Source organism: Eutrema salsugineum, unplaced genomic scaffold (genome assembly GCF_000478725.1).
Source record: "Eutrema salsugineum unplaced genomic scaffold, Eutsalg1_0 scaffold_3, whole genome shotgun sequence".
Taxonomy (NCBI): domain Eukaryota; kingdom Viridiplantae; phylum Streptophyta; class Magnoliopsida; order Brassicales; family Brassicaceae; genus Eutrema; species Eutrema salsugineum.
The window spans coordinates 2,515,828-2,533,656 of record NW_006256756.1 but is presented as its reverse complement, the minus strand read 5'-3'; the positions used below and the strand labels follow the sequence as shown (position 1 = coordinate 2,533,656).

The 17,829-nt window shown below is 33.5% G+C and overlaps 2 protein-coding genes and 1 pseudogene across 2 annotated transcripts; 1 reads left to right on the top strand and 2 right to left on the bottom strand.

The window, feature by feature from the left end:
• Nucleotides 1-5,889: 5,889 nt before the first annotated feature.
• LOC18014507 (F-box protein At5g41720) lies at nt 5,890-6,379 on the bottom strand. Its single transcript, XM_024154187.1, is given in 2 exon segments — nt 5,890-6,177; nt 6,179-6,379. Coding segments are annotated over 2 exon segments (489 nt in total).
• A 589-nt stretch (nt 6,380-6,968) lies between these two features.
• LOC18014733 lies at nt 6,969-10,910 on the bottom strand (annotated as a pseudogene).
• Nucleotides 10,911-12,036: 1,126 nt separating this feature from the next.
• Nucleotides 12,037-14,476, top strand: LOC18014732 (chromatin remodeling protein EBS). Its single transcript, XM_006396643.2, has 5 exons — nt 12,037-12,395; nt 12,990-13,332; nt 13,441-13,509; nt 13,669-13,807; nt 14,055-14,476. The coding sequence occupies exons 1-5, from the start codon at nt 12,296-12,298 to the stop codon at nt 14,079-14,081; spliced, it is 678 nt and encodes a 225-aa protein (XP_006396706.1). The 5' UTR covers nt 12,037-12,295; the 3' UTR covers nt 14,082-14,476.
• Nucleotides 14,477-17,829: the final 3,353 nt, after the last annotated feature.

The window sequence follows — 17,829 nt, the reverse complement described above, 5'->3', positions numbered from 1 at the left end:
ATTCATCTGATGACAACACAGAACCAATAACCAAGAGCATATCCAGAGAGAGACTGATCAAATTCAACAAGTTTGTGAAGTCCATTCCTCTCTATCTTGCATTCGACGATGTTTGGAAGCAAGGCTGCCTTCAAGTCTTCTTCAGATACAGCAAGGAGACTAAGGAGAACATCTCTATATATTTCAGAAGAGCCAGGTATCTATCTTTTCCTAGATCATCACCTGATGCAGCTGTTTCTAGGATCCATCTCAAAGATCCCCAAGAAGCCAGTGATTACACAAACAAGATCAGCAAAGAAGCACTTGAAGAGTTCAACCAAGTAGTTCAGATATTGCCAGAAGGAATTTCGTTTGCCAAAGCATGTAGAGACTACATGATAGGCCACTTCTTTTGTGACAGCAAAGAGTCAATCCAAAAGATGAAAGACTTGTTCACACACACCCAAGAAGATAGACCAGTTCGAACTCTGCACAAAGTTCAAGACAAAGGTCAATTTCTTATCTCTTGTGACATTAGAGGTGAAAGATTCCTCAATATTCTTTGTGATTCTGGAGCTTGCATTAACATGATGTCCAAAGCAACTGCTTTGAGACTTGGCATTAAGCACATCTCAAGTACCAGGAAAAAGATTAGCTTAGCAGATGATTCAAGTGCAACACCAAGAGGGATAACCCGAGATATTCCTCTAAGGATTGGAGATTGCATTGCACCTGTCGATTTATACATAAAGAAGACCAAAGATGACTCTTATCTAGTTATTCTTGGATGGCCTTTCTTAGCAACTGCTGGAGCCATCATGGATTGGCCCAACAGGCGAGTTTCTTTTGCCAATATCGACAAGGACATCTTCTATGAAGCTAAACCACTTAAGAGCAAAAGAGAAGAGCAAATAGCCCAGGCATTTGAACCAGAAGAACTCTGGAGTGATGGAGAACCTGCAAGACAGAATAGGAGGATTTCGAAAAGGACTTGTCTTAGGACAAGATCCTATTTGAACTAAGTCTTATTCTTTGCAAAGTCTAGCTTAGGACTATAAACCAAAGCGCTTGATGGGAGGCAACCCATTTTAGGTACTTATTTCTTTTGTTTAAGCTTTCTTTTTCTATTAAAAGTTTTGTTTTTCTTATTTTAGACAGGCCTTACTATGCCATAAAAAAAAAAGAAGCTGACTGCGGCCAAAGGAGGTTCAGCCGTGGCCAACAAGCCTTCCACCGCGGCCGCGATGTCCTCAACCGTGACCAGCGCGCGTCCTACCGCGGCCGGGATGTCTTCATCCGCGGCCAGCACAGCCGGCCACTTTGGCCACTTCCATCCATCCTTGGCCACATCCATTCCATACTTGGCCACTTTCACCACCACCACCACCTTGTTCAAATCAGTTTTGGATCGATAGCATCCAAGTTTGATCAAGCAACACCACCACAACCACATCACCACTACCAGGTAAGTTTTTTTTTTTTCTTAATCTTTTTAATTCTTACATACTCTATTTCTCATCCTTGCCTAATTTATTTCACACTGGGGGCAGTGTGATTTAAGTCTGGGGGAGAATTTCATCCCTTTTCTAACCACATTTTCTTGCATGAGCCATTGCATTCTGCATCTTCTTTAAAATTTTTCAATTTTTTCAATTTTCTTAAACTTTTTCAAAGTCTTTTGAGTTTCAAAAAGTGTTTTCAAAGGTCAAAAACATTTTGAGGGAATAATGACAAAATCGATGATGATAACCTACCTGTTTGCTTCTACGCCAATCACTCATTAAAAGCTCTTTCAAGGTTTAATACTAGACTAGGCGGTAGCTAGAGTACTTACACTACTAAATCCCACTAAAGGACTTCTATTCATGAAGATCTTTTCTGACAGGATATACTAGCTCATTTTACTTGAACTTAATCTTGACATCTAGTTTTCTCATCAATGGTTTTAAAAAGGCATCATGATATACATCTAGGACATCTTTTCCTTATTGTTACCACTCTTTGTTGTCCTAGATGGCCAGTTCATCTTTAGCTGGTACCACACCCTTAACCCAAACCTTCATGTTCAAACCTCATGCATTCTCTTTTAGGTTTATATTGACAGATATGTGCAAAACCGCCGGAGAGGGATGAACAACATAGTTTTCAGTCACTCAAGAGAAAGACTGAAAGAAACCAGAAGGAAGTGTGCCAGAAATCTTATGATGCCTCAGAAAAACTCATTTTTAAAGGCAATTTTCGTGCTCCCTAAGACTCCAAGTCAAAAGGCAGTTTCCCCTTTCTAAAAAAAAAACGAAAAAGAGAAAAAAAAGAAAGGAAAGGAAACTAAAAGCCTAAAGAGTCTTAGAAGCCGAAATCACTTGAGCCAAGGCAATAGGTATTTACTTAAAGAGTTATGGATTCACAACCTAGACAAAAATCCAAGTCTAAGGAAAATATTAGGAGAACCTGAAGAAAGGAGATCAGAAATCTTGAAGCAAGAAGAATGTGAATGAAACTGTGGGGGCATTTACAGTTCCATCCTCTCTTGCTGTTTTGCATAATGTCCTGTCTCTCTAGAAAAAGGTAACCTAAACACATCACCCTTACCATTAAAAAGCCTTTTTGATACCTAACATTGAATGCCTTCTTTAAAATCCTTTTGATGAGAACCACTGAAACCTTTAATGAATGTTAAGAGCTAGTTGACTGGAAGTTAGTTCTAATTGTGTTTTGCATGACGGATTAACGAACTAGTTATGCTTGTATTTGGTGAGAATTTTCTAGACTTTATCTGATTGATGCATTGTCCGTAATTAAGGTCTAGAAGTATGGTTGCTGATATTTTTGAGTTCCCTCTCATTTTTGTTAAATGATATTTTTCCAGATTAGATCTTGTTTTGTTTGAGGACAAACAAAGTATTAAGTCTGGGAGAGTTGATAACATCTGATTTTGACCACTTTTCACCATTGATTTCAAATGCTTTTTCAAAGGTTTTACTTTGTTTTAGGAAATTTTATTATGATTTCCATGTATTTGTACTTTCAAGGCTCTTTTCAGGAAACTTAGGGAATATGATGGCAAAATGGAAGAAATCCACATTTTTAACTCAGAGTCAGACCGTCAGAAGTTCAGCCTCAAATGAAGACTTTCGCACTGTCCGATCCAGCTCAAATTTGGAGACAATCAAGAGGAGACAACCAGCTTTCCATATATATCGATTAGGATTTCTATTGTTCTTAGCCATATTCTGGATCTCATTTCTTCTAAGTTATTCGTAAAGCATGAGAGTAGATTCATGACATATTCTCTGAGCCTAGGATCGATCAGAGCCACAAGAGTGTTGTATCAGATCATCCATACCTAGCTTCAGAAGAAAATAGTCGCTATAGGAGTCGAAAGCTACCTATAGAGAAGATGTGAGCAGGCGAATTCAATGTCTAATGCATGATCTTAAGTTTAGCATGAGAGCGAGAGTCAATTGCTAGAACTAAGTGATTAGTTGATTAAGGTGACGAGAGTTGGTTAATCATACATATGTCTATTCTAGTTCCATGCATATCTCAGAAACAGATGAAGATAAATCGCCCGGAAGCTAATTAGAAATGCCATCATACATCGATTAGAGTAAACCGGAGAAGTTTAAATCGCCACCTATGAGTTTAAGAGTTTATAGTTTGAGTCGATATGCTTGAGATATTCTTTTAATAATTCATCCTGCATTACATCTTATTTCTTGTGAATATCAGATTAGGTTTAGTTTAGGATCTTAACAAAAAATCCCAAAAAACCCCATTGGTTTATGACTTTGCTAACCTTCCTAGTTTGTTGTTTCTCGCAGATTAGACATCTTCCATATGGATTGACACCCTAATTCCTACAATGTACATCTGTGCACTTGCAGACACTAGGGTTTTATAAATTTAAAACTTTTGGAGGACCAACGGGCTTGTTAAAAAAAAACCCTAGGCCCGCAAGCCTATCAGATGATAAAGTAAAAAAAATGAGCATAAGGACAAACACAAAATTGAGATTAAGAAGAACATGAGCAAGAGACAGCGTTGAAGAAGACAAGAATAAGGTGAAGATGAAGAAAAAAACAGAAGAAGAAGAATTTGGATAAGATAAAGAAAACCAAAGAGAAGAAACATGAGGCTAATAATAAAAAAAAAAGTAAAAGAAGAAGAAGAAACTCAAAGAATACAAAGATGATGATCAAGAAGTCAAAGATGATGAAAAGAAGTAGGAAAATATGTGGAAGGAAAAATAACCAAAAAATAAAAAAGAGGAAGATGAAGAAAACATAAAAAAGAGAAAGAAGATGTAGAAGTAGAAGATGGTGATGACGATAAAAGAAAATGATGAAGAATAAGAAATTGAAAGATATATTTAAGAGAAGGAAAAATACAAAGAAGTAGAAGTCAAAATCGAAGACAATAAAGAAGAAGAAGGAAAATATGAAGAAGAAGAAAATCCAAAAGATGAATAAGAGTAATAAGAGAAAAATGAATCTCATGAAAAAAAGAAAGAAAGAAAAGACAAAAACAATTAATAAAAATTAGAAAATACAAAAATAAATAGAATAATACAATGACGTTAAAGAATTTTGAAAAGAAAAACCTTAAAAAGAAAAAAAAAAAGAAGACAAAAGGGTTAAAATAAGAGAAGAAGAAGAAGAAGAAAACCAAAAAAATAGAATACTAAGTGGAAAAGGGGAAATATAGTAAAGACAAAAAACTAGATGAATACTTTATTAAGGAGAATGTAAAGGAGGAAAATTCTTTTAGATTCATGATTTTAGAGATCATTACATGTATAAACTATAGCGACAAATATGTTCTATTGTATTTTTTTAAAGATAAAAAATACATTTAGTAAGAATATATGTTTTGAATGACATTGTTTACACTGTTTTAATTTTAAATATCTTAATAGCACAACTGATGTAAGATGATAGTTTGTTATTTTCAACATACTTGTCGAGATTTACAAAAAATATAGCAACAAATATAATCAATTATTTATGTTTTTTTAATAAGATATTGCGTCCGTGCAAGGCGCGAACAAACTACCTATTCTTTATTATACTATTTCAAATGATGTTATGGTTATGGAAAATAAAAAGGTAAAAATATGATTTTATAGTTTTAATAAACTTAACCAAGATGTATCTATTGAAGCATATGAAAAAAGATAGAAAGTAATGTTTCTCTTTCATATAACAACATAAAATATTATGAGAAGTACTCTCTAATCTCTTCTTCTTTCCTTGCTTTTTTCTTTCCTTTTGACTAGTCTTCATCACAGCCGTTGGATCTTGCAACACGATCATCATTGAGACAAACTCTTTCGTAGTTAGTGTAGAAAGGGAAACAAACACCACTAGGAAAATAGTAAGGCAAGGAATCTTGAGTCTTCTTCATATATAAACACTTGTTGTTATTCATGTTGTAGAGACCGAGCCGACAAAAACCCACCACTGATACGACATCGTTACCCGGAAACCATAGAGGTGTAACATATTTATCTTCTAGTCCTGTAATGCTTACGTCCTTCACATGTACCCACGACTTTTCAAAACTGTTGTACAAAACCCATAAATCATATTCTTCTCTTGAAATCGTATGAATCACACCTGTCTTTCCTTCATAGCTGACTAAAAATAGAGACCCATCACCTACTAGATGTTTCAGAACCGGGAAGAGAGACCAAGTTTCGGTTCGCAGACAGAACCGAATCACATTGTATTTCGAAGTTAACTAATGCAAGAAACCGTAGAACGATACCGGCTGATTAGAACTCCAGAAAAACTCATCCATCGATAATTCCAAATCATTCAATCGCTTCCATGCAATCGAATCAGAATCAAAAACCTCGCAATTGAGATTATAGAAAACCTCTTTCTTCTTCCTTCTTTCCCACGACACCGGTTAGGAAACCCTAACGATCTTATACCAAAATGGGTTTGACTGAATCACCACTAAACCGGTTGCAATAGTGAAATACCGGGTTTTCGGGTTTGGTATGATCCGGTACTGCTTCATAGCTGGTTTACAAATGATGTAATCTGGTATTCTTCTTCCTCCTTTAAATTTAGCATTGTCCACACAGAGCAAAATCCCGTGATGTGTATCCCAAGCTTTGATCTTTACATCTCTCGAAGGAAGGAACTCAAGCGAGATTCCATTGTTTCCAGGAGCGTCTTTTTCTTCGATGCACCGAGACAAAACTGGAGCGATACTTAAACCGTTCGTAGCTTTGAATAAGATAGCCGAAAACAGAGTTGGTTCCACGGAGATGACGGCTGATGAAGAAGAACTGATAAGTACTTTTGTTGCAGGCTTTGTTTAGCAAACGGAATTTTCCAATCTCTGTGGAGGAACAGTGAGAGATGATATCTAGAATCGCGTTTCCTTTCATCATAGAAACAAAAGTTTTCGTATCTTAGAGGTTGATAATTTTTGATTTGTTCGGTTTCTAAGTTTTCGTAGATTAGACTGATTTGTTGCCGAACAAAAAGAATCATAATTTGTCAAGGACAAGGAGACTTGGGGAACAAGTTTTCCTTTTCTGATTGCGATTTCCCATTAAAAAAAAGGAAAGTGAGCTTTCCAACAAATAGAAGAAAACTACATCATTAATTGCCTTCAATGTTGGAAAAAAAAAACAAAAGAAAATAGAAAAACTGAATTTCAATCTCTTACAAAAAAGCTGATTATTTCTGTTTTATACAAAACAAAAACTTTTACAACATTAGACTTTGTTCTTGATTTTAAAACCCAACTCCAAAATTTTTTACACAGAAAAGTAACTTTCAGAAGTTACAAGAAAAGGAAAAGAAAAAGGAAACTATACTCTTGAAGACAAAATCACACAAGAAGTTTCTAAATTAACCGACAAAAAATGTTTGCAAAGATCCCTACCTCATTTTTTTGTGTTTTTTCATGTCTTTCTCATAGATCTTCTTAATTCTTCTTCTTAATTAATCCTCTGGTTTTGATGAAAAAAGCTAAGTAAGCTCAGAGTATGAAGCATGACCAGTATGTTGTCTATGTCTCCCTGGGCTTAGAGGACTCATTGGACTCAAAGGCAATCGATTATCTTTCCTGGCTTTAATGCTTCTTCCAAATGGACTCAACGGTGATGCTTTTGGTGATGATCTTGCTTTTACCGGCGAGTTCCCTGTAGATCTCAACTTTCCTGAACCTGAATTGATAATTTTAACTTGAATCCTGTAGAGTCAGCATTTGAAAAAGTGTGAGAGAGAGAGAGGTGAATACTAGTAGACTACTTACCTAAGCTTGGAGTTTTCTTTAGTGCTGACACCTTTTTATGGGGAGCTTCTGAGTAGACTGATCTTGTATTTGAGTATTCAGATATTGTATCTAGACACAAGGATCTTGTATCTCTTATCATCATGGCAATAGGTGGATCTTCAACCACTGAAACGCTTTCTGAAGATTCGCTTCTTGCCTCTGAGTTACCGGTTTCTTTGGAGTTTTTTTGGATTCATCTTCTCTCTTTCGAAAACCCTGTAAGAGTATAGCTGGAAAGGGATCTGAGTCACGGAAGCTGCGTGACATCCTGATGAGTGATCACCTGGAAACTTTCTCAAGAACCTTGCTTCCAAGTCCCAACAATCAACAAGCAGAGTTTGCATCTGAGGGTGACCGTGATCTTGATTCACAACAAGAAACTTCTTGATGTAGCGTAGTATCCTGCAAATCGAAGAGAAGTTTGGACGCTGGCTCGGTTCTGTGTGCCAACACCGTTTGATCAGACTAACCAAGTATTTCGGTGAAGGGAAAGAGAACAGTGGTCTCTCTCCCATCCTAATGTTGATAGCCATTTTCTCACCTTGAAGGTGACTATCTTCAAAAGGGACTTTACCTGTTATAAGCTCAAAACACACCATTGCAAAGCTATACACATCAGCCTTGTGTGTCAGCTTCGATTTCGGATCAGTTTTACCTTGTTGTTCCATCTCTGCTAGAACCTCAGGTGCGTACCAGATCACAGGATCAGGAGTGTTTGGTCGACTACTAGAGGAACAAGACTTGACAGAAGATAAACCGAATCCAGAGATTTTGGCATGGAAATAACCATCTGTGTGACTTCTTCTCTTTCAAAAGAATGTTCATGGGTTTAAATCTCCATGCAAGATATCGTTTCCGTGAAGATATTCCATTCCCCTTGCGATCTGCAGCATGATATCAACCAAGACGGAAACCGAGAAGAGATATCTTCTTCTTGGTCCACAATTCTCCTTCATGTAGCTCTGCAGATATTTGTGCATCAACTCCATAACCAAGAAGCATTCTTTCATCTCTTCATCATATAATCCGCAGAGATACTGAAGTATGTTGGAATGAAAAAGAGCCAACAGAGAAGAGATCTCAGAGCTTAGAGGCTCAAGATCGCTGAAAAAATGCTTCACCGCAAAAACTATCACCTAACCATTGAATGTCCTTGTACTGTCCATCTGCAACTAACCACTTTCTCACCTGGTAATCCTTTGAGCCAAGCAAGATCGAGCTCGAGAACAGCTTCCCGTTAAACTGCTCCAAACCGGTTAGTTTCTTCAGAAGCAGATCAGCTAGACGATTCTCTGTCTTTCCAACACCATCGCTGTCTGATTTCCTCTTCTCTTGCAATGCCTCCACAAGATTCCATCTATCTTTTCTCCAAGAATGCTCAAACCGGCTGCAAATGTCTCTAGGTACCAGATACTGTTTCCCAAACCTCCATTGGAAAAGCTTAGAATTATTCCACTCTCTGTCATACTTTCTTGAGAAGACAACTCTCTTTCTCTCCATCTCTGATGGGTCAAGCCCAGAAATCTCACCGGCTGCCTCGATGGCTTCAACAACCGCCGGGAAATAACAGAACAGGTTGTGTATGTGAAACTCAACAGAGTCTTTGTTCTGATGAAGGTTTATGACTTTGCCCCACCAATCGGTACTGTCCATACAATGCTTGACATACAATTCTCCTTCTTTGAACACTCTGTAGAGAGACTATTTGGTTATATTATGCACTTTGAGTTTGCTTAGTTTGTTAAGATAAAAATAAACGTCATATGTATATCATTATTATTTTTTTTATCAACAGTTTAAATATCTAAAACGGTTTAACTAACCAAATCGAAAGTATTGAGTTTGCAAATTACGTCGTGAGGTAGACACGAACACTAGCTAAAGTGACTGGTATATCATATTTTTGTGTGTATATCATACATACATAAATTACGTAGTGAGGTTGGATGTGTATATCATATTTTTGTGTATATAAATCATACATAAATTACGTCCTATGTATATCATATTTTTGTGTTTTTCTTCATTTCTTGTGCCAAAGTGACTGGTAGCTAAAATTTACCTTTCACTAGATAATTTTTCCGCATTTTGCGTGGACTGATATAATTTTCCATTTGGTTGTTTGGAAATTTAATAGTAATTTGGATTCATTTGTTTTTTTATTCTCTTTTGTTGAGTATATTTTTTTGTTAGATTTCTTTGCATTTTAATATTTGAAAACATAATCATCAAAACAATATAAAAGAGAGTAAATAAAAACATATTAGTATCCAAATATAGTTGAAATAGTTTTGAGATCTTTTGATCATTGTTCTATGTATTTTAGACGTAGTTTTTTTTAAATATCGTACGAACTTATTCGATTTTGATTATTATTTTATGTATTTTAGACATCACAAATACCCTCATTTCATTAGACATTCCATTGATTGATTTTTACTTTTTCGTTAGATTTAACTAAATATCAATTTTATTAAAATTGAAAAACAATATTGACAATAAAGTGAAGTATTAAACCATAATAATTCAGACCAAAATGATTTAAGTTATTTTTTATTTAATACTTATTTAAAAAACATTATATGTTTACCTGATGACTCCATGAGTTTTTAGTTAGAACGAAAAAGAACGAATATGTTAGACAATTTTGAAAGTTGTGAGAGAAGTAGAGAAAAATGTCTGATATTTATACTAAATCATAAGAAATCGAAAACCCTATAAACATAAGAAATTGTAAACATTAACCCATATATTATAATAATTAGAGACATTTCATTAGTTAGAGATGATTTCTTTTTCTTTTTTTTTTAAATGACATTTCATTAGTTAGATATATAGATTTTTTTTACTTTTTTATTAGATATATTTTTTTTTAATTTTGATTTTTTTTTGTATTGAAACGACACTCCATTACTTTTTAAATAGATCTCATTTTTTGTTTTTTTAACAATATTGTTAAATTTTTTTCTAAATTTTGGAAACATAAGAAATGGTAAACACTAACCTATATATCATAATTATCGAGAACACTAACTTAGATCTATTTGTTTTTTAAAATGGTCGATGGGCTTTATACATTATTCCATAAGAGATACAGATTCCATTTTTTTTTTTAAGTTTTGTTATTTATTTCCTAAATTTTGCTACTATATAATTTTAAAAACGGTTTGATTGAGTACAAAATTAAGCATTAAATCATAATAATTTAGGCCAATTTTTTTTTATTTCAAAAACACAAGAAATGGTAAATTTCTAGATTTTTTGTGTTATTTTGAAAAAAACAGTTTTTGTTTTTTTCTTCTTCTAAATTTTGGTATATATAATTTAAAAAATGATTTGATTGAGTACGAAATTAAGCATTAAACCATAATAATTTAGAACGGTTTATTTTAAGTTTTTTTACATGTCATGAGATAAGAACGAATCAAAAAATGACACGTAATTGGAAAATAAGGTTAAACGGTCTTTTTGCAGGTGAAACTCATTTTGGAACTGACACGTAAGCGAAATGCTTTGAAACTCGTTGTGAGCGCTTTAAAACTCGCTGTGAGCGCTCTGAAACTCGCTGTGAGTGTTTTGAAACTCGCTGTGAACGCTTTGAAACTCGTTGTGAAGTTGACACTTAAGCAAATCATTACACAAATAAATATATAGATATGATAAAAAAAAATGATTTACGATATGATATTTTGAGGTTATCCAAAAATGTGGTATATAGATGTTCAAATTGAAAAGTAATTCGTTATTTCGTTATCAACATTATTTGTTGGAGTTGTTGAAGTTTTATATGTATTGCATCTAACATTTTCAGACTACATGTTTATTTTTTTTAGTCACATATACATGTTTGTGTAGTTTAGTATATCATTTTATCCCACCATCTATACTATTAAAAGAGAGAGGTGTTTTGTATCCAAACAGAACTTTTACTTGGTTTCCTACTATTATGTTCTTGGATAACTGTTGCCAAACAAATATACTGATTTAATTTTAATTTATCAAATAAGTTATTTAGTGTAACATTAATAAAATAATGTATTTTTATTTATATTTTAATATAAATCTGAAATTTAGTTTCTGATTTAGATTTGTTATAGATTTCTTTAAATGTAGGTTATATCATCAAAAATTATAAAATAAGTTATTATTATATTTTTACAAAAATAATAACCCAAATATTAATTTAAATTTAATTTAAATATTCAATGACAGAGATGAAAATAATATATTATTATATATTTTATTAAATAAGTCTAAAATTTAAATATTTCAATTTAATAAATATTAAAATATATAAATAATATGAACAAATGTTAAATATTTTAATAATCTCAGTCCTTTTTGGATTAATATAAATGAACATGTTATAATGACGTTTTATATTTATGGTATTTTTCAGATAATGTGAACAGACGGACGAATTAGAATAATATTTTTCTAATCGCGATCATATATAATACTAAAAAAAAAATCAATAGAAACAAATTATATTTAAACCAAATTTTTTTATCATTCGTTAGAAAATTATATAGAAACAAAAACGAAAGAAAAAATTATATTATATAAAAAAAATAGTTTCATGCGTACGTACGGAATAGAATCTAGTTATTGTCTTTAAAAAGAATTTTATAGGCAACTGAAATTTCGAAATAAAGACAAATTTTAAAGAAAAAATTTATCATCTATTAAAACTTTCCAAACATGTAATACTTGGTAATATCGAAATTTCAAGAGAGGATAATTTTTTTGGGAAAGTCTGGAAAAAAAACAACAAAAGTAAATGAAAAACGAAAAAATAAGAGTAAACAACTCCTCTACAACAAAACTTCATCTCCTAGAGGGAATCTAGGGTTCTAGATTCATCTCTTCGTTCCCCTGGGATTTTGTTTTTTCTTCTTCTTCCCATGGATCTCGAGCTTTTCCGATCTTCCTAGAAAAGCTCCTATTTTCGTACATTTCGAGTAACGGAAACGGAAACGAGAGAAAAGAAAAACAAAATCAAGCTCAAAGTCTAGATTTCATGGCGAAAACTCGACCTGGTGTCGCTTCTTCGAAGAGCACGCCGGGAAAGAAAGAAATCGAATCGTATACTATCAGAGGCACCAACAAAGTTGTTCAAGGTACTTCCATTTCAACTTCTATCTGCTTTCTCTACAAAACTAAAGAACCACTCTTTTTAATGTTTCTTTTTTTTTCTTTCTTCTGGGTAATTTGGTTGCGATTAGATTTCTAGAAACAAGGAATTTGCTAGAATTATTAGGTTTACGGAGTCTGTATAATCTCATTTTCACTTTGGTTTTGGATGCACGTTGGTCTACTTTGTTACATTCATTCAAAAGGGAAAAATGTATCCTTTTGTATCAAAATGTTTGGATGCTAGATCTTGATTCAATGAAGCTGTGTAAATTACACTTTGGAAAGTGTTATCTTTAAGTAGTTTTCGCTTTTAGGAGTATGAAGGGACTTTTGACAGTATTGTACTGGGAAAATGTGTGCTTTGATTGGTGACTAGGTGAAGGTTATGAGTAAGAGTATATGCATTAGTCTGAAAAAAAGGAAACGTGCTTTATGTGGTTGCTCTTGTACATCATTTCATTTGAGTGTTTATCTCTTTGTTTAGATGAGAGAGCGTGCGTGTATCTGTTATATGTGTGGAATATAGATTTTAGTTAATTTTAGCATGATAAACTTGGAAATGTGATTGTTGAATGCAGCGGGAGATTGTGTGTTGATGCGTCCATCGGATGCTGGTAAGCCTCCTTATGTGGCGCGTGTTGAGAAGATTGAAGCTGATGCGAGGAACAATGTGAAGGTTCATTGTCGATGGTATTACCGTCCTGAAGAGTCACTTGGGGGAAGGAGACAGTTCCACGGAGTTAAAGAGCTGTTTATGTCTGATCACTACGATGTTCAAAGTGCACACACCATTGAAGGAAAATGCATCGTACACACCTTTAAAAATTATACGAGGCTTGAAAACGTTGGAGCTGAGGATTATTATTGTAGATTCGAGTATAAGGCTGCTACTGGTGCATTTACCCCTGATCGAGTTGCTGTGTAAGTAGATACAGTAATGAAACACGCCTTTCATTTTTTTTTTGTCTTCTCTCCTGTAATTTCCATGAGTTTTGATTACCTTTGTTTGGATTTTACTCGATTCTGAAGGTACTGCAAATGTGAAATGCCGTATAACCCTGATGATCTGATGGTGCAATGCGAAGGGTGCAAGGACTGGTAAATGCTAATGCTCATCATTCTATTTTCTCCTCGTTTGCAATGATGAATGCAATGTAGAACAACTTGCTTGTTTAAATTTTGGATCTAAATGGTCCCTGGTCTGCTCCTTTAGTCTTGTTATTATGAGTTGTAAGAGTTACTACTTTGTCATTGTAGGTATCACCCAGCGTGTGTAGGCATGACGATTGAAGAAGCGACGAAGCTGGAACACTTTGCATGTACTGAGTGCAGCTCTGATGAAGATGTCAAAAGATCTCAGAACGGGTTTGCTTCATCGCCAACCAATGATCTTAAGGTAACTTTTGTCTTCTTTCTTCGTTTCACTTCTTTTATCAACTGCTTTCTATTACTATGATAGCATCCATTTACTCCAATTTGAGATCTTAGTAAAGCCACAAAACCAAAATCTCATTGGCTTGATGATTGTGTCTGCTCGAGTGAATAGCAATAAGAGAGGATTTGTTTGTCAGACATTGTTGATCCCTAAGACTCTTTATTTTCCGGATTTGCAAGTTCTGGTGTTAACAGAAACTTGTGTTCAGGTGGAAGCAAAACGCAGAAAAAGATGATCACGGGGGAGACTTGAGAGCTTCTTATGGTGGATGATAAGTTAACTTGAAGCACTTTACGTGCAGATTTTAGTTAATTAGAGTTTTTTCTTGGCCTCGTTTGATTTTGATGTATGAGATGTGAAAAATGAGAGAGAAGAAGAACCAGAGAAGGTGCCAAAGAGCTGTATAGCCGTACGTTAAATTGTTTCACTGTGGCCTTGCTTGTTTCTGAGAGAAAGAGAGAGAGAGATTCAAAACATGAACAGACAATTCAGGAAGTACAAACATTAGATCCCTTAACTCATTTGAGTTGGAAAATTTGTCTTGCTAACCGGGTTGGCTTATACCGGTTTTCATTTGTATAAGCTTGACCGGATTAAATGGCTAAAATGCCATAAATTGAAAAAAGTTAATCTGCTGTGCCATAAACAAGTCTGTGTACCATAATACATATGTAATTCTTATTTTACCCTTAATGAAATTTTTTGTGGCATTCCTGAATTTAATAAAAAAGTGATTGATTTTATTTAAATTAAAATTAATAATTTAAAACGAAATTAATTTCAAAAATAATTTCAAAATTTTTTTTTCTGTTTCTTCTTCTTCGTCACCGTTTTGTCGATGGATTCTGAAAACCACTAAATCTTATTCTCGCCGTCAAACCCTCGCCTCTCCTCCTCTTCTTCATCCTCTGTAATCACTTTATTGTTTTTATCTCTTCTCTCCACCACCATTGTTGAAGTTTCAAACCCATTTAGGTTTTTGTTTGGAAATTTGGGGATTTTACAATTTAGGGATTGAATTTGTCAAAATTGCTTGTTTGGTATGTAAATCGGGTTGGTAACCTAGTTTATATGATGATTAGGTCTTTGCATAGATAATTTATCAAACATAGTTGTTGAATCGTAGTGACTCTTAGGTAGAAAATCCGAGTTCATCACCAAATCTGCAGAAGAGGACAACTGGTACGAATGGTACAACTAAGAGATAAGAGGACTACTAGTACAACTGGTACAACTATGAGATAGGGGACAACTGGTACAAATATGTATAACTAAGACAACTTAAATAATTGTTGATTGAACATTCTTCTATTATAATTGAAAATCGGGTTGGTAACCTAGTTTTATATGACGACTAGGTATTTGCATGAATACTTTCTTAAATATAGTCGTTGAATCGTAGTGATTCTTAGGTAAAGTATAATTATATCTGAGTTTATCTCCAAATCTGCAGAGGAGGACAACTAGTACAATTAGGTACAACTATGTACAAAAATTGACGGCGCACATAAGTGCACATGTTATTTTGATGGATAGTGACACTTAGGTAAGTCAATCTAATCTAGAGAATTTCATTTTTGGCAGAGAATACTTTCTGGATGGAAATAAACAAGGTACAACTGGACACATATGTACAATTATATGCAATTCTTTCATTAGAAAATAATAGTGATAAACTATAAATATAGAAAGCAAATATTCACTTAAAATTGTAAAAAATTTGTAAACTATAAGGAATAAATTAAAAAGATGGATAACATGAAATTTATCATTTTTCTAATACATATTATTGGTTTCACATCGAACACCCCTTATGATACAAAGAAGACTTTAATAATGTTAACAATCTTATGATGGAAAAGAGACAAAATTGTGATTTTGGATAAATTGTTTATGAAAATGTTGTAAATGGACTACAATAGTCAAAAATCATGTGGACAACTACAAAATAATAATTTATATCAAGGGACAACTGGAAAAAATACTAAAATTGTCAAAGGACAACTATGAAGAATTTTGGACAACTGGACAACTGAGTACAACTATGTATAAAATTAACGGCGCACGTGGTACTTTGACTGCGCACATGTCCCTTTTTGTCGGCGCACGTGCGTCTACGACTGACAACATAGTTGTACCTAGTTGTCCAGTTGTCCAAAATTTGTAATAGTTATCCTTTGATCGATTTTGTAGTTTTTTCAGTTGTCCTTCAACATAAATTATTATGTTCTAGTTGTCCACAAAAATTTCGAACATTATATAGCAGCCCCAAGGGTTTTGCGTCATTATTTTTCTATTTCCTATATTTTGGCATAGATGCTTGCATAAGATGGATAACATTGTCAAAGACTTCCTTATAACATAAGGGTTATTTCAAGTGAAACCAATAATATTTGGTTCTTTGAACAAAACAAAGTTTTATTTTATTATTTCTAGTATAGACGTGAAAAGATACAGTTATTAGGGTATGGGTTATATTGGCTTTTAAGTAAATAATATTAGGAATTTATTTTTTAACACTACAATTGAAATATAGTTGTCCCAAATTGCACCTAGTTGCCCTGGAGAAATTCAAAATACAAATAACTCCAAATAAATAGTAATGCAAGAAATCAAAGAAATCCAAAATATAAATAACTCCAAAATAAATAGTAATGCAAAAAATCAAAGAAATCCAAGAAATTTAAAATACAAATAACTCCAAATTACTCATGTACACACTAAGACTGAAATAAGTTGAATCTGAAATAAGTTGAATCTTTCATTCAGTTGTACCTTGTTTTTAGATTAAGGAGTTATAGATAATTGTTTATATGTGTCTAACTGTACTTTGTTTATCCCTATTTGTGAAAGATTTTCTCTACTAAAAAGTGGCTATCGAGAATGAAAATTCTTCGGCTAAAATGTAATTTCATTAGCTAATTTAGTTTCCATGCTACTTTTGCTCTGAAACCACTTATCTAATTTATTATCCGTTTTGTCTTTTGGCAACGTTTTTTGGAGAATAAAAACCACTTTTTGATTTTTTTTTTTTGGTGTAATTCGGCAGTAAGACAAAAATTCTTGTATATTATCAGAAATACTCCACTTAGTTTCATTTATATGTGCAATTCATTGTCCACATAAATTATCTACTCTAAAGTTGTTTAGTTTCATATATCGCAATCTTCTTACATACAATATCTTATCTAGTAATACCGAATAAGTTATCTGCCCCAAATATGAGGTATTAAATGATATAAAATCTATTGAATTGCTTGTGTGGCTGATACTCATTATTTCTTGAAAATATAGTAAACAATTCTTAATTAACAATTATTCAAGGTGTCTTAGTTGTAGACTTATATCCATTTGTACTAGGTGTCCTCTATCTCATAGTTGTATCAGTTGTACTAGTTGTCCTCTTATCTCTTAGTTGTACCATTCGTACCAGTTGTCCTCCTCTGCAGATTTGGTGATGAACTCAGGTATAATTATAATTTACCTAAGAATCACTACAATTCAACGATTATATTTAACAAATTATCCATGCAAATACCTAATCGTCACATAAAACTGGGTTACCAACCCGATTTGTAATTATAATAAAAGAATTTTTAATCAGCAATTATTTAAGTTGTCTTAGTTATACCTTTTTGTACCAGTTGTCCTCTATCTCATAGTTGTACCAATTGTACTAGTTGTCCTCTTATCTCTTAATTGTACCATTCGTACCAGTTGTCCTCCTCTGCAGATTTGGTGATGAATTCAGGTATAATTATAATTTACCTAAGAATCACTACAATTCAACGATTATATTTAACAAATTATCCATGCAAATACCTAATCGTCACATAAAACTGGGTTACCAACCCGATTTGCAATTATAATAAAAGAATTTTTAATCAGCAATTATTTAAGTTGTCTTAGTTATACCTATTTGTACCAGTTTTCCTCTATCTCATAGTTGTACCAATTGTACTAGTTGTCCTCTTATCTCTTAG

Bases quoted from the DNA above. Each gene is read 5' to 3' on its own strand.
- LOC18014732 (XM_006396643.2), top strand. From the start codon at position 12,296: ATGGCGAAAACTCGACCTGGTGTCGCTTCTTCGAAGAGCACGCCGGGA. The intron at 12,396-12,989 runs GTACTTCCATTT...TGTTGAATGCAG, and splicing joins CACCAACAAAGTTGTTCAAG to CGGGAGATTGTGTGTTGATG. The intron at 13,510-13,668 runs GTAAATGCTAAT...TTGTCATTGTAG, and splicing joins TGCGAAGGGTGCAAGGACTG to GTATCACCCAGCGTGTGTAG.